General features: G+C 42.0%; 1 protein-coding gene across 3 annotated transcripts in view; it reads right to left on the reverse strand.

The window, feature by feature from the left end:
• Positions 1-13,038: 13,038 nt before the first annotated feature.
• samd8 (sterile alpha motif domain containing 8) overlaps positions 13,039-18,083 on the reverse strand; it is an 89,978-nt gene continuing 84,933 nt past the window's right edge. For 2 of the 3 annotated variants that reach the window (XM_059946838.1, XM_059946840.1), the window contains one exon: positions 13,039-17,621. In XM_059946838.1, coding sequence (XP_059802821.1) covers positions 17,317-17,621 — 305 coding nt within the window. In that variant the 3' untranslated portion in view covers positions 13,039-17,316. The remainder of the gene's footprint in view (positions 17,622-18,083) is intronic. The other variant, XM_059946839.1, reaches the window with a different exon arrangement.

Genomic DNA, 18,083 nt, shown 5'->3' on the forward strand with positions numbered 1-18,083 from the left:
TGACCTACAAGGATTTTAGTACGGCATTTGATAAGGTTCCACACGGTAGGTTTATTCAGAAAGTCATAAGGAATGGGATCCAAGGAAGTTAGGCCAGGTGGATTCAGAATTGGCTTGCCTGTAGAAAGCAGAGGGTCGTGGTGGAGGGTGTACATTCAGATTGGATGGTTGTGACTAGTGGTGTCCCATAAGGATTGGTTCTGGGACCTGTACTTGTGATTTTTATTAATGAGCTGGATATGGGGGTAGAAGGATGGGTTGACAAGTTTGCAGACAACACAAAGGTTGGTGGTGTTGTGGATAGTGTAGAGGATTGTCAAAGATTGCAGAGGGACATTGATAGGATGCAGAAGTGGGCTGAGAAGTGGTAGAAGGAGTTCTACCTCGGAGCAGCCCGGAGAAGTATGAGGTGGTACACTCTGGAAGAACAAACTCCAAGGCAGAGTACAAAGTAAATGGCAAGATACTTGGTAGTGTGGAGGAGCAGAGGGATCTGGGGGTACATGTCCACAGATCCCTGAAAGTTGCCTCACAGATAGATAGGGTAGTTAAGAAAGCTTATGGAGTGTTAGCTTTCATAAGTCAAGGGATAGAGTTTAAGAGTCGCGAGGTAATGATGCAGCTCTATAAAGCTCTGGTTAGGCCACACTTGGAGTAGTGTGTCCAGTTCTGGTCGCCTCAACATAGGAAGGATGTGGAAGCATTGGAAAGGGTACAGCGGAGATTTACCAAGATGCTGCCTGGTTCAGAGAGTATGCATTATGATCAGAGATTAAGGGAGCTAGAGCTTTACTCTGTGGAGAGAAGGAGGATGAGAGGAGACATGATAGAGGTATACAAGATATTCAGAGGAATAGATAGAGTGGACAACCAGCACCCCTTCCCCAGGGTACCACTGCTCAGTACAAGAGGACATGGCTTTAAGGTAAGGGGAGGGAAGTTCAAGGGGGATATTAGAGGAAGGTTTTTCACTCAGAGAGTGGTTGGTGCGTGGAAAGTACTGCCTGAGTCAGTGGTGGAGGCAGATACACTAGTGAAATTTAAGAGACTATTAAACAGGTATATGGAGGAATTTAAGGTGGGGAGGGTTATATGGGAGGCAGGGTTTAAGGGTTGTTATGAATGTGCAGCAACTCTGAGGGACCGAAGGGTACAAAGTCGCCCCCTCCTTTTTGAGAATCTCAAGATCGCTATTAATTCAGGTCTGGGACCCAGGAAATGAGAGAGAGAGACACACGCAGAATCCCCAAGATTTGGAATGTGTCCTGGCCTCAGCGAAACAAAACCACTGATAATGGCTATTGTCTCTTGGAGACGGAATTGTGTATTGAGTACTGTACTATTCATTGAAGCCCCTCAGGGAATGACCAGAGTGGGCTGGTTGAGGGATTGCATCATCCCAACCTGATTGACATCTGAGATCCCGTGAGTAAGGATAAAAGAGGGGTCTGGGGAACAACCCCTTTAGACGCACCAGGAGAAACGCTGGAAATCCAGTGACAGTGTTTTATAGCAAAAGCCGGTGGGGGCTCGTGCGCATCCTCCCTTGCCTGGGGTGGCGGGCTCACCACGGAAGAACAGTCTAGCTAAAGGAAAGGTCACACTTGAATGGTCACACCAACAAGACACTGACGGATCGAAATCATAAAGGAAAGCTGGCAAGTTATTTTCTCCTAAATCTCTCTCTCTCCAACAATTGCAACCTAGCGGTCCCCAACGGATGCAGCCTGCATGAACTAAGTGAACTTTATATTTCCATCGGACAATACATTATCCCCTAGACAACGATAGAGCTTATTTCTTAATGATTATTATTATACCCGCATTTTTAGATTTAGTATTGATGATGTATATTATCTGTATATTGGCATTGATATTATTTTTATGTATTTTCACAAATAAATACTGTTAAAAATAGTATCATCAGACTTCAACTGACCTCTCTATCTTTGCTGGTAAGTGACCCAGTTACGGGGTTCCTAACAGGGTTGGCACAACATTGTGGGCTTAAGGGCCTGTACTGTGCTGTACTATTCTATGTTCAATGTGAGAATGTTGTTCTTGGACTACAGTTCAGCATTCAACACCATAATTCCCTCCACGCTGAGGAGAAGCCCAGAGACCTCGGCCTTCACCCTGCTTTGTGTAGCTGGATCCTGGACTTTGTTAGATCACCAGCTCCCTCACCTCTGACCCTCTGGCCCTTACGGCTGTATACTAAGTCCTGTCCTTTACTCTCTGTATACCTGCGACTGTGTCGCCACCCACAGCTCCAATCTGCTAATTACATTTTCTGATGATAATCTCAAATAATAATGAGGCAGCTGTGGAGAGGAGTGGTGTCAAGAAAACAACCTCTCCCTGAATGTCGCAAAAACAAAGGAGCTGGTTGTGGACTACAGGAGGAATGGAGACAGGCTAACCCCTATTGACATCAATGGATCTGGGGTTGAGAGGGTAAACAGCTTTAAGTTCCTCGGCATCCACATCACTGAAGACCTCATGTGATCTGTACACACCAGCTGTGTGGCGAAAAAGGCTCAACAGTGCCTCTTTCACTTCGGACGATTGAAGAAACTTAGTATGGGCCCCAAATTCCCCAGAGTCCCCAGATCCTAAGAACTTTTTATAGGGGTACAATTGAGAGAATCCTGACTGGCTGCATCACTGCCTGGTATGGAACTGTACCACCCTCAATCGCAGGAGTCTGCAGAGAGTGGTGCGGACAGCCCAGCACATCTGTAGATGTGAACTTCCCACTATTCAGGGCATTTACAAGGGCCCGAAGGATCATTAGAACCTGAGTCACCCCAACCACAAACTGTTCCAGCTGCTACCATCTGGGAAACGGTACCGCAACATATAAACCAGGACCAACAAGCTTCAGGATAGCTTCTTCCACCCAGGCCATCAGACTGCTTAACTCATGCTGACACAACTGTATTTCTATGCTATATTGACTATCCTGTTCATAACATAAGAACATAAGAGATAGGAGCAGGAGTAGGCCAATCGGCCCCTCAAGCCTGCTCCGCCATTCAACAAGATCATGGCTGATCCAATCTTAACATACTATTTATTATAAATTACTATAAATTGCACATTGCATGTTTAGACAGAGACGTAACATAAAGATTTTTACTCATGTATATGAAGGATGTAAGTAATAAAGTCAATTCAATTCAATATTATATGTCAATGATTTGGATGATGAAGTTGATGGCTTGGTTACAAAGTTTGAAGACAGTATGAAGATAGGTGGAGGGATAGGTACTTTTGAGGAAATCGAGAGGCTACAGAAGGAAGACAGATTAGGAGAATGGGCAAAGAAATGGCAGATGGAATACAATGTTGGGGCAATGACAATGCATGGTCACGCACTTTGGTAGAAGAATTAAAAGGGGTGAATCTTTTCTAAGTGGAGAGAAAATACAAAAAACTGAGGCGAAAAGGGACTTAGGGAGTTCTTATGCAGGATTCCCTGAAGGTTGATTTGCAGGTTGAATCTGTGAGCCTGTGATCTCTGTCTCAGAGGCTGATGTTAGGCTGTCTTTAAAGAGAGTGAACCCTTGCAAGGCAGAAGGTCCCGATTGAGCACCCGGTAAGGCTCTGAAAACCTGTGCCAACCAACTGGTGGGATTATTTAAGTACATTTTCAACCTCTCACTGCTATGGGAGGAACTTCCCACTTGCTTCAAAAAGGCAACAATTATACAAGTGCCTAAGAAGAATAATGCGAGCTGCCTTAATGACAATCGCCCAGTAGCACTCACATCCACAGTAATGAACTACTTTGAGAGGTTGATCATGACTCGACTCAGCTCCTGCCTCAGCAAGCACCTGGACCCATTGCAATTTGCCTATCACCACAGTAAGTCAACTATAGATGCAATCTCAATGGATCTTCACACAGCTTTAGACTACCTGGACAAAACAAACACCTATGTCAGGATTCTGTTCAATGGTTATAGCTCAGCATTTAATACCATCCTGCAATCCTGACAAAGTCTCTGTACCTCCCTCTGTAATTGGATCCTCAACTTTCTAACCGGAAGACCACAGTCTCCTCCTCGCTGACGATCAACACTGGCACACCTCAGGGGTGTGTGTTTAGCCCATTGCTCTACTCTCTACATACACATGACTGTGTGGCTAGGCATAGCTCAAATACCATCTATAAATTTGCTGACGATGCAACCATTGTTAGTAGAATCTCAGGTGGTGGCGAGAGGGCGTATCAGAGTGAGATATGCCAACTAGTGGAGTGGTGCTGCAGCAACAACCTGGCATTCAATTTCAGTAAGATGAAAGAGCTGATTGTGGACTTCAGAAAGGGTAAGACGAAGGAACACGTACCAATCCTCATAGAGGAATCAGAAATGGAGAGAGTGAGCAGTTTCAAGTTCCTGGGTGTCAAGATCTCTGAGGATCTAACCTAGTCCCGACATACTGATGTAATTGTAAAGAAGGCAAGACAGCAGCTATACTTCATTAGGAGTCTGAAGAGATTTGGTATGTCAACAGATACACTCAAAACCTTCTATGGGTGTACCATGGACAGCATTCTGACAGGCTGCATCACTGTCTGGTGCGGGGTGCTACTGAACAGGACCGAATGCAGAGGGTTGTAATTTTAGTTGGCTCCATCTTGGGCACTAGCCTACAAACTGCCCAGGACATCTTCAAAGAGCAGTGTCTCAGAAAGGCAGCATCCATTATTAAGGACCTCCAGCACCCAGGGGATGCCCTTTTCTCACTGTTACCATCATGTAGGAGGAACAGAAGCCTGAAGGCACACACTCAGCAACTCAGGAATGGCTTCTTCCCCTCTGCCATTTGATTCCTAAATGGACATTGAACCCTTAGACACTACCTCACTTTTTTAATATACCTTATTTCTGATTTTTGCACAAACTTTAATCTATTCAATATCCATATACTATAATTGATTTACTGATCTATTATTATATTTTTCTATATTATGTATTGCATTGAACTGCTGCTGCTAAGTTAACAAATGTCATAACACATGCTGGTGATAGTAAACCTGATTCTGATTCTAATTCTGAGGAGAAAAGCAAATGTAAGAAGTCTAGAATAAATGCTCAGGGCCTGTATTCACTGGAACTCAGAAGAATGAGGGGTGACCACACTGAAATTTATCAAATGGTGAAAGGCCTTTATAGAGTGGGTGTGGAGAGGATATTTCCCATGGTGGCAGAGTTTAAGACCAGAGCACACAGCCTCAGAATAGAGGGGTGTCCTTTTAGAACGGAGATAAGGAGGAATTTCCTTAGGCAGAGAGTGGTGAATCTGTGGAATTTGTTGCCACAAGCCACTGTGGAGGCCAAGTCGTTACATATATTTAAGACAGAGGTTGATAACATCTTGATTGCTCAGGGCATGAAGGAATATGGAGAGAGGGCAGGAGATTTGGGCTGTGAGGAAAATTGGATCAGCCATGATGAAATGGCGGAGCAGAGTCAGTGGACCAAATGTCCTAAGTCTGCTCCTGTATCTTATGATCTTATGTCCAAAGCATCTTGGCCAATTTGGTGTAGAAAGATTGACACTTTCAATTTTTTATCCACCCTGCCATCTCTGCTTGCTGCAAAATGAAATTGAATCGTTGTTAGAAGCACTTCCAGTTGTTAGATTGCTGGTAAGCTGCATAGGTGTGGGAGGACTTAGGTTATCTGTTGCAGGTCTTTTCAGGCTCTCTCACCAGAATCTGTTGGTGAATCCGGTGAACTTCTGGACACAATGTGCTCTGTCGCCACGCTGGTTGACCTCACTTGCTGCGTTTTCTTTCCCTTTTAGAATTAGCTTCTCTTTCTCAGTAGCGTACAGTATTCATTTATGCTCCATGTTCAGACCTCTCATATCGACTTCTGACACCATGTTCTGTTTGTTCTTAATAAATACAAACAGCGTGGGTAAAAACACTGCTACCTATTTGCTTACAGGACACTCCACTTAACTCTTCAGTTTGACACATGCAACCAGTTCCCTACTGTCACTTCCACTTCCGGGTGAACAGCCTGCATTGCACACTGGGAACTACAGTTCTTTATTATTTACACACATAATAACACCAATCTTAGTGCCCCCCACCACCAACCGCTACCATCTGTATCCTCTGATTAAGCCAATATTGGATCAGACTTACCAAATCACTGGATCCAATGGAACTTCATCTTCTGCAGCAGCCTTCCACAAGGGGTCTTGCAAATATCCAGCTGCTGACCTGTAACCCTGGGTGATATTTGTTTTACAATGGTATAAATGAGAACATACTAAGGGAATGAGAAAATTTTGAAAATTTAATGTTTCGTAGGAAACTGAACAGAGTGAATGTGTCAGGAAAAGACCAGAGAGAAAAGAGAACTGACCGAAACTGGGGGCAAGCAACACACACAAAATACTGGAGGAACTCAACAGGCCAGACAGCATCTATGGTAAACAGTACAGTCGACATTTCAGGCCAAGACCCTTCAGTAGGACTGGAGAAAAAAAGACAAGGAGTAGATTTAAGAGGCGGGGTGAGGGGAGGGAAAAACACAAGATGATATGTGAAACCAGGAGGGGCAGGGATGAAGTAAAGAATGGTAAATTGATTAGTGAAGGCGAAAGTAAGATGATGGGGGCCAGGGAACTTGAAATCACTGAAAAAATCCAGAGTGTGTTAAGTGTCATGGATGTAGGTAGGAAGGTTCTAAACTAGGGGGGATAAAACAAAGTTGAGGTATGCAGATACGAGTCAGTGGGGCAGGAATAAGCTAAAAAAAAAATGGGTCTGTGGATGTTGGGTAGGAGGTAGAAACTGGGGCAAATGTCAGCAGAGGAGTGACTCCCCGAGTCCACAAGGTGGAGTAAATATGCAGGTGAGGAGTATGGATCAGATTCGAGATGGAAGAGGACAACAGTGAGTAACAGTGTGCCGATCAATAACTCAGCAATAGGTTAACTCAAAATTATAGTTCACAATCCCAGGAGGTGGCACTAGTCTCACTCAGCCTCCTGAGCTGAGGGATGATGTCAAAATTCTGTCCTTGACTAAGTGTCACGCAACTATTCATACAATTATGCAATGACTTATTGCAGAATCAGATCTGGTTCATTATCACTTACGTACTGTATATTGTGAAATTTATTGTGTACGGAAAATTTTGCATTATATCATTTAAGTAAATAATATTTTAACTAGTTTCGATTGTTCAACATTTGACTACTGTATCACTCATCATCACAGCTATTCCTGTGTCACCGGTTATAACTGTGCCTTTACATAACACCGTGCATTATTGATAATGAACTAAGTAGGTAATGCTGGGGTTAATTCTCCAGAAAAATGCAGAGGCTCCAATTTAAACCTTTGAACTGGGGTTACTCTGAATGGAAACCCATAAGACCATAAGACAAAGGAGCAGAAGTTGGCCATTCAGCCCATCAAGTCTGCTCCGCTATTTTATCATGAGCTGATCCATTCTCCCAATTAGTCCCACTCACCCGCCTTCTCACCATAATCTTTGATGCCCTAACTCGGGGGTCGGCAACCCGCGGCTCCGGAGCCACATGTGGCTCTTTTACGTCTGTGCTGCGGCTCCCTGTTGCTTTGGGAAATAATTGGTTGTGGCGACCCTTTTCCTGGCACATCCGAACCGACTCACAATTAGATAGCCTACGGGGGTTTGCGAGCACAGAGCTTTGGAGCCTCTGCGCCATGGGGGGCAGGTTGAGGGAGGCTTAAAAGTGAGGCTGAAGATTTCGAATAAAGTTTTTTCCTTCGACTGCAGTTACCGACTCCGTGTCGTAATTTTAGCGCTGCGTGTAGCACACCGCTACATGGTCAGTATTTAATTAAAATGTATTTTATGTTAGTTTGTTAGTTTTTGAAATGTAAATCTAAATTTGAAGATTATGGTGATCTTGTACAATCTAAATAAGACATTGTGGCGACCCATTTCCTGACACATCCGAACCGGCTCACAATTAGCCAGCGTTCAGGCTAAGGGAGATAGCCTACGGGGGTTTGTGAGTACATGTCTTTTGCAGCATCCGCGCCCATGGGGGGGGGCGGGTTGAGGGAGGCTTAAAAGCAAGGCTGTTTAGTTCGAATAAAGCTATCTTTGACTGCAGTTTACTGACTGCGTGTAGCACACCGCTACAACGTGTTTTTATTGCTGGCTGTCCAGAGGGGAGGTGCTGAAACGCTTTGTCGCGTGTCTGGAAGAAGTGAAAACTTTCCTGGGCAGCAAAGGGCTCACCCTTCCTGAGCTGGAACAGCCAGAGTGGCTGGAAAAGCTACACTTCATGGTAGACATGACAGCGCACCTGAACACAGCTCTTCAGGGGTAAGGACGTACAGCCCTGAACATGTTGGAGGATGTTTTGGCATTCGAGCGCAAGTTGACGTTGCTTGCCAGAGATTTACAGAAAGGCAAATTGTCTCACTTCCCCAATTTGAGAGAGTTCAAACAAGGTCACGACATGATAAATTCGGAGTATTTACATTCTGCAATCATCGCAATGCAAACATCGTTTGGGAAACGCTTCTGTGAGTTCAGAGAGGAAAAAAACACATTATCCTTCCCGGTCACTCCCCTAAGCATCGATCCATCCCTACTGAATACGACTGCATTGTCAGGTGTGAGTCAACCTGAACAAGGATGATAAATATTTTAATTGCCTATTATTTTACGTATATTCATATGTTTTCATTGTTCAGTGAAATAGTCCTTGACGTTATTTTTGGTTTGCTGCTGGCGGCAAATTTAAGTTTGGCGTTTTTCATAAATACAAGAAGGACTCAAATAGACGTTGAGTATTTTACTTAAAAGTAACATTCAACCCAACGTCTTTTTTTCGGAGGTCAAAATGTTTTTGTTGCATGCAGAAATGTAATTTCGTTTTCTCTGCAGGAGTTCATCAATTTCATAAATGCAACACATTATAGTTTGTTTATACATAGCATAAAGGCAAAACAAAACGTTGTATGCAGTGTTATTTCATTTTAAATGTCAAACGGGTTTTGCGGCTCCCAGTGTTTTCTTTTCTGTGGGAAACGGGTCCAAGTGGCTCTTTCAGTGGTAAAGGTTGCTGACCCCTGCCCTAACTACTCAGATACCTATCAATCTCTGCCTTAAATACACCCAATGACTTAGCCTCCACTGCCTTTCATGGCAACAAATTCCACAGATTCACCACCTTCTGGCTAAAAAAATTTCTTCACATCTCTGCATACTGACCAGTTAAACGTCTCTGGACATATGTAGCAGCCATTTTACATAATCTAGCAAACTGGAATTTCATCTCCCACAACAACACCCTGAGAGGAGTGTCACCAGAAGGTACACAATGGTCCAAGGCTATATTGGACTAATGCCCCAAACAAGGAGCAAAATATCATGGAGAATGTTGTTAAGTGAGCAAGGTAGCATTAGCTGAAAGATGAATGTTGCACTGAGCACCCAAATGGCTTTGCACAAGGAAATTATTTAAAAAGGATAAAAGATAACCAATTGAATTTTAAATTGTGAGGCATTTGGTAAACCTAGTAAGTGAAACAGCAAAAGATAGAGTGAGTAACATGAGATTTCTGAACACAGAGTCAGAGAGAGATACGGCACAGAAAAAGGCCCTTTGGCCCATCTAGTCCATGCTGAAACAATTCAAACTGCCTGCTTCCAACAACCTACACCTGGGCCGTTACCCTCCATATCTGTACTATCAATGTACCTATCCAAATTTCTTTCAAAGGTTGAAATTGAGCTCACAAGCGCCACTTGTGCTGGCAGCCCATTCCACACCCTCTGAGTGAAGAAGTATGCCCTCATGTTCCCCTTAAACTTTTCACCTTTCTCACCTAAGCCATGATCTCTAGTTGTTATCCCACCCTACTTCAGTGGGAAAAGCCTGCTTGCATTTACCCTATCTATACCTCTCATAATTTTACATACCACTATTAAGTCTCCTCTCAATCTTCTACCTTCTAAAGAATATAGTCCTAACCTATTTAATCTTTCCTTATAACTTAGGTCCTCCAGACCCACCAACAACCTTGTAAATTTTCTCTGCACTCTTTCAACGTTGTTTACATCCTTCCTGTAAGTAGGTGATCAAGTTAGTCCAATTTAGGACTTACTAATGCACTAAGGTTAACACAACATCTCATCTCCTGTACTCAGTACATTGATTTATGAAGGCCAATGTACCAAAAGCTTTCTTTACGACCCTATCTATCTGTGACGCCACTTTCAATGAATTACTGTATGTACACATGTTCCCAGATCCCTTTGTTCCACCACACCACTCATTGCCCTACTGTTCACCATGTAAGACCTACCCTAGTTGGTCCTACCAACTACTACACAGAGTCTTGCCATCTTCAGAAGTTTTCCGATGACTCTGCCATAGTTGGATGCATCAGCAAGGGAGATGAGGCTGAGTCCAGGGCTACGATGGGAAACTTTTGTCACATGGTGTGAGCAGAATCATCTGCAGCTTAATGTGAAAAAGACTAAGGAACTGTTGGTGGACCTGAGGGCTAAGGCACCAGTGACCTGTGTTTCCATCCAAGGGGTCAGTGTGGACATGGTGGAGGATTACAAATACCTGGGGATACGAATTGACAATAAACTGGGCTGGTCAAAGAACAGTGAGGCTGTCTACAAGAAGGATCAGAGCCGTCTCTACTTCCTGAGGAGACTGAGGTCCTTTAGCATCTGCCAGATGATGCTGAGGATGTTCTACGGGTCTGTGGTGGCCAGTGCTATCATGTTTGCTGTTGTGTGCTGGGGCAGCAGGCTAAGGGTAGCAGGCATCAACAAACTCATTCATAAGGCCAATGATGTCGTGGGGGTGGAACTGGACTCTCTGACAGTGGTGTCTGAAAAGAGGATGCTGTCCAGGTTGCATGCCATCTTGGACAATGTCTCCCATCCACTCCATAATGTACTGGTTAGGCACAGAAGTGCCTAAACCAGAGACTCATTCCACCGAGATGCAATACTGAACGTCATAGGAAGTCAATAGACAATAGACAGTAGGTACAGGAGTAGGCCATTCGGCCCTTCTAGCCAGCACCGCCATTCACTGTGATCATGGCTGATCATACACAATCAGTACCCAGTTCCTGCCCTCTCCCCAGGACCCCGCTATCTATAAGAGCTCTATCTAACTCTCTCTTGAAAGCATCCAGAGACTTGGCCTCCACCGCCTTCTGGGGCAGAGCATTCCACATATCCACTACTCTCTGGGTGAAAAAGTTTTTCCGCATCTCTGTTCTAAATGGCCTATCCCTTATTCTTAAACTGTGGCCTCTGGTACTGGACTCGCCCATCAGCAGGAAAATGCTTCCTGCCTCCAGCGTGCCGTCCATTAATAATCTTATATTCCTGCCTGGGGCCATCAAACTTTACAACTCCTCCCTCGGAGTGTCAGACACCCTGAGCCAATAGGCTGGTCCTGGACTTATTTCCACTTGGCATAATTTACCTATTATTATTTAATTATTTGTGGTTTTATATTGCTATATTTCTACACTATTCTTGGTTGGTGTGACTATAACAAAAGCCAATTTACCTCGGGATCAGTAAAGTATATCTGTCTGTCAACCTCGCAAAGTGCAAACCCTCACATTTGTCTGCATTAAATTGCATCTGCCATTTTTCAGCCCATTTTTCCAGCTGGTGCGGATCCCTGTGTAAGCCATGAAAACCTTCCTCACTCTCCACTACACTCCCAATCTTAGTGTCATCAGCAAATCACATGACACATTTAATGCTTGGCTCCCTTTAAACAAACAGACAAGTTTAACATAAAGCACAAAACATTTCCCAAACCCATTCAGGTGCACAAGGACCAGATTTTGGAAACTTCACTATCACCATGTAACTATCTAAATGTAAAGGTAACAAATCTAATGACACTGAGGTGGATTAATAAAATGGGTGGATTAAAAGGATAAATCGGGCAACCCACTCCACCAGTGAACAAGATGATGGCTGATTGTATTGTAATCTCAACTTCATATGTTCCTCCATTCTACTTGTTTAAAATGTAACTCTGCCAAAGATTTTCTTCCTCAAAGGGTAGTTTGAACAGAGTTCCAAACTGTCAAAAGCTTCAGGGAGGGGAAAAAAATTACCTCCCCTGTCATATGTGCAGACCCTTTATTTTTGAACAGTGATTCTAGATTCTCCCAGAAGAGAAATCTTCCTCTCCACATTCACCATATCACATCCCTGAAAATCTTAAAACATTTCAAACAAACTACTCTTCTAAACTCCAACTGATACAGCCAAGCCTGTCCGATTCTCCTCAATCAACTGACCTATAACTGATAGAATAGTTGTGGGTTTAGTAAATCTCTGAACTGCTCCCAATATGGAGACCGGTAATGTATACAGAAACTGCAGGTGTGATCTCACCAGTAACCCATAGTACAAACCCCTTCCTGGGCATTCAATCTCCAAACAATAACAAAAATATTCTTGATGTTCTAACTACAGGCCCCCTCTACATAATGGATGGGTTCTAATTTTACAAATATCCAAAATTTTATTTTGTCCTTAAGTCATAAAATCTCATTCAATAAGGAAGTGTCATAATGAATGTCATCAAAAGCTCTCAAGACTGATAAGAAGAACTATTACTAAAAGTAGAGAGAGGAACTAGTTCTGCTATCCATAAGAAGAAACATAAGTGTGGACATTGAACTTTTTGAATGTAGTAGTATTACGTAAGATTGGTCGTACTGGCAGTGTCAGTATGTTGGGTGTTCGTAACCTAGGACTGGCCTGAGTCTGTATTAGTTGCAAACCAGCCTTCTGTAAATCATGAGCAGACTCCCAGAACCTTCTGCAGCTCAGATATTACCACATGATGTATATAATGTATTGATTGTGAACTGTTGCAACGAGAAGCTAGATCTCTTAATGCAAGTTCTAGGGAAAAAAACTTGGGGGACCTGTAATATCATGCCTGTATTAAACTAGTTACACTGAAAGAAGGAGAAGGCATTGGTAACCATTACAGATAGAACAAATTTATTTAGAATTTGTACACAAAAACATTCTGGAATTCTTATTAGATCTCAGCAAAAGCCAATAAAAGGCATCATCATAAAGATGGAATCAGACAGAGCTGATGCACAGAACTGCAGAACACTGCTGCTCTAACTCAGTCAGGCTCCTTCAATACTTTTAGTTGAACAAAATACCAATGTAAACATTTAATACCTCTGATTTGAACTTAATAAATATTAGTAATACTGAATAGTACTTCAAACCTAAAAGTAAAAAGTCCATTAAGAGTTTTTTTTAAACACAGGGTTGTTTTATATCTATTTAATTTATAAAAAGGTAATTAATTGGTGTTTGTAAGAAAAAACATTCGATATTGTTGGTTATTTAATTATGTTAGGTTGCCTCAAACACTCACCAACTGTGTGCGTGTGTCTCTCTCTCTAACACACGCGCGCGAGTCGGAAGCAAATTGGATTTTTTGATATTGAATGTTTTCTTTAAGCTTACAACCTTATTCAACACCAGGCTATTTCACCTCATCCATCCACTTGGACAGGACAACTAACATGAGTTCATTTTTGGGACACGGGCATACTGGCATGGTCAGCACCTCTAACTGGCCTCAACAGACAGTGAGCTGCCCATGAGATTTACGCTATATAAATGGTTAGTACTTTTCCTAACCAGCTCGCCTTTTTGGCTTCTCTGTTACTTTCAGCTTAATCAGTGAAGGAGGTGTTTTTTTCTAAATAGGGAATACAAGAAATCATTGCAGCAAGATGCTCTTTCTGATGTAGGGAGTCAGAAGCACGGGGTCATGACAAGACAGACCCAGGAGATTAAAAAACACCTGCAATCCCTCAAACTTTGGAGTTTAAGTGTAAGTCAGTGTAAGAACTGGAATACATCTGCACATTTAAAGTTAAAAGTCACTAAAATTTTTACCTCATTTCTTGGCAGTTTACTCTACCTGACTTTACACAGCAGGACCAGAATAATTTGTATATTTGAAGTCAAAGTACCTATAGTTAAGGATGATGCAGCCGGAAGACACAGAATAAATTCATTTCATAATACATTTTGTGTCACAAAAATGGTTTGATCTGACAATTTTTGACTGAAGTGATTCCTCATGATGCTCCCTGAGAATGCTGTTTAATTAGGAAGGCCTCTCTTTGAGAACTGCCTCAGGTTCAAGTTCAACCCCCTCCCAAAATGTTCTCCTGAGCAGAATCATCCAGAAATGCCTCCACCAAAAGCCCTTCTAATGATCAGCTGAAAACCTTGGAATTGGGATTTTATCAGATTTACATGGCCAATGACATGCCAGTGAGGAGGAACAAAAGAAGATGCATGCTACAGCGCTGCAAGAATACCTGGGTTCCCCACAAACCCACAATCAGTAAGTACATCTCGGTGATCATTAGAAGCTCAGAGTTGAGTGAGGTTCTTCAGCACCAAACTGAATAGCCAGGGGGTGCTTGTTAACTAGTAACATTATTAGCTTGTATTACTGTCCCTCAATTCAAGATATCACAAAAGAACAGGAACGCCAACCTGTGAATATCACACTGAATCAGGTACAGGAACCTAGTAGCAGAACAAGGAGTCAGTGCAATCACACAATATCTCAAAAGGAATAAAATTACAGTGCTTTTAACAGTGTGAGACCTCATGCAGATAGTTCATCAGAATCAAAGCTGCTGATGCGCAAAACAAGGCCAAGGAGAAAAATGCTTCTCAACAAATGGACAGATAAGGTTACTCCCTTGTGACACTGCAGAGCTCTGTTTATGAATTAAAACAGGAACCTGTGTTAACTGACAAAGGAAGATCAGCACAAGTCATATTCAATATCAAAAACATTCAGGCATACTTATGGACAAATACAAACAACTTTCTGTAGGACAGCCACATGATAGCACAACTAGTTATTGGCAACTTACCTAGCATCTGTAATGTTGAAGAAATTTAAGTAGCTAAGTTCTCAATGCATGCAAAACACTCTCTCATTGGCAAATGTCATGCCAGTCTTCTACAGTTAAGTTCTACAAGCAGATACTGTCCTTTAAAGGTTTGTATTGCATCCAATTTGGGCAATGAACATTAAGACTGTACAGAATGTGAACCCTGAATCATTTGAAAGATGCCATTTAGCAGAAATGGGAATGTTAACATGCACTGAGCCAATCAATATTCATTCATTCGACTGAAATCCCTTAGATGGCTCTACCAATAAAATACTTCTACCATCTCATCCACTCTTTGCTCTTCAATTTGCTCCCCAGGTAACTGAATAGTAAATGGGTAAATTCCAAGATGCTATGATTATTTCCTATAACAGCAGCACATTTTTGAAAAGGACCAGGCAACAGTTCCACTTCTGTGACATTTAAGGAGCAACTGTTGTATCTGCAATGCATTGTTCCACAGTTCCAGGAGCTTGTCATTAACCTCTGCATTAAGGCATGAAGCAGAAATATCAAACTGGGATGCTTTGTTTCTTGATCCAGGGGGAGGAACAGGCTAATGCACAGAGCTGTGATCAGATGGCCATCTATAGTACCACATCCCGATCTTGTCCTTACCAAGGATATGCCAGTGACGGAGGGAGAACAGTGGAGATTTGTCAGATTGTCTCTAGGCATTGGAGGGGATTGTCCTAGAGTAGGCATTAAACTGAAAGGGCTGGAAAACTCAACAGTTTAGACTTAAGAGGTGATCTCAACGAAACATACAGAATTCTGATGGCACTTGATACGGTTGTTACTGGAACAATGTTGGGTTTACAGGGCCCACGATCACCATCTCAAAATAAAGGGGGGGGGGCGGTCAGCAATCTGGGACTGAAATGAGTTTTTTTGGTTGTGAATCTCTAGAATTCTCCAGCCAAGAGGGTTATGGAAATCCCAAGGAGATTTGAGAGAGAGATCGGTAGATTGCAGGATACCAAGGGAATCGGGATATCAGGATAGATCCGTCTTGATCTGACTGAATGAGGGAGTTTACCTCTGATACTATCACCTTATTAAATTAATCTGATAACAAATCACTGAAGAAAATGTTACCTGGCTTGTCAATTTCTTACAACTGTTAAAACAAAAACACATACATTCATCATTTTTAGTTTTTCAAATGGAATTATGTGCCTGGCATCTTGCAAGTCCACAAGCAAAATATATCCTGATCTACAGGTCAACTTGTAAGAAGTGTTTCTGATAAGTCACCAGAGGTGAAGTACAATCACAACTTCTCCCAAGTGAAATGAAGGATTCTCCCTTCTAACAGTGGATCACATAAACTATCCAACAGCAATTAAATTGATTGAAAACTACTGAATTATTTTATAAATAATACCTAATTATGGTTTAGATAAATCAAACATTTTAAATTGCAAATAGTGTATGCTAATCAACTACACAACATTGTAAACATTACAAGTGGTCTGAGTGTTTTTTGAGTGCATTAAGTCGTATTTCTGAGAGATAATTGACAAAATTAATACTAATGTCAAGGTCTACAGAGGGAAGGGCTGAAGTTGTTGCTACTACAATGAGCAGTTCTAGGTAAAAATGATGGCTACCCCAAAGGAACCAGTATTGGACAAAACCCTTTTATTGCTTTAGGAACAGATTGCATACCATCCGTGGTTATGTAGTGAGGATGAAAATAGAAAATGTAGAATGAAGACACTTTGTAAAAGGTTCTTCCAGGTTTCCCACAATTCTTTAGTGTTTCCTTAAACAAGTGCAAAATGAGATTTCCCTGAAACCAAACCCAATGACAAAGGAAATCTTTGAACAAATATCCTCAAATAGAGAAAGGTTTGTCAGAAAACCAGCTGAACAATTTGAACGGCAGCCTTTGAACACAACAAGAAGTCACTGGCTTCATTTGAAATCATTCTCCTCAGGGCAAAAAGGAAAAGCAGCATTAGTTCTTGTGGGCATACTGCTGAATTTATATTACCACCAAGGTGGTCAGATAGCTTACGTCAGGAGAGCTTACGTTACCAGGTGGCTGCATCTCTTTCAAATCATACAAGGCCACCAATGGCAGGAAAGATTCCCAGCTGATGGAGTTGATATATTTGTAGTAAAGGAAAAGTAATATTTCAACTTGGTGGACTTAACATGAGCCAAACCAACCACCAACTATATAAAAGCCTCACCCTCTTCACATTTGTACTTGCCTTGTACTGATTATGTGAATCTTTTATACAAAATCAGTTAACTCTTCCTTAACTTTTGGTTTGTCCAACAAAGTAACTGTTGGGGCAGATTACCACTTATCCAATTAATCTTTTCAATAACCTCGGCCTAGAAAGAGGCCAACTATATTCATTTGGTACAGGGCCATTGACATTGCATTCAAAGAATGAAAACATCGGGAACCAAATCCGTGCTCTACGGCTGTGTTGATACGCTCGAGTGTTGGCTAATGTGTGGTAGTACAAAAACAGTCTTGTGGTAATATAAAATGCGATGAAGACATCAATTGAGTAATGTTCATGTGCAGCCAGGATGAAGAAGATTCCAAATAGGTTCATTACCCAGGACAAGGTATGCAAGAAGTACCAGCTTCTTGGTGTATCTAATTGAGGGTGAAAGGAAAGATTATATGTTAGGTTTAGTTCTCAGTTTCAGCTGAGCTACAAGACCAGTACTAATAAAATGAAAATGAACAGAATAAAGATTACACTACTAATTGGCTAGAATTAATAACACACTAAGCCTCATAATAAATACAGAACAGTGCATTGTACCTTTCGTGACTCATTAAAGAACTCACCAATTAATCCTCATCTCATACTTTATCTCAGAGCTTTCACATGCTTATCCAACCTTCTGTTGCATGTTTCCTTGAATACACTTCCAACTTCCGACTAGAACCCTTCTTCCTATTTCTGTGAAAGAGTTTCTCCTCTTATCCCTTCTCTTTCCTTTACCATTTAATTTACAAATGTTTTGGAACCACTTCTTTTTATGATTTAGATGATGCAATAAATGGTTTTGTTGCCAAGTTTGCAAATGATACAAAGATTGGTGAGGGGCA

Source organism: Hypanus sabinus, chromosome 21 (assembly GCF_030144855.1).
Source record: "Hypanus sabinus isolate sHypSab1 chromosome 21, sHypSab1.hap1, whole genome shotgun sequence".
NCBI classification, from domain to species: Eukaryota; Metazoa; Chordata; class Chondrichthyes; order Myliobatiformes; family Dasyatidae; genus Hypanus; species Hypanus sabinus.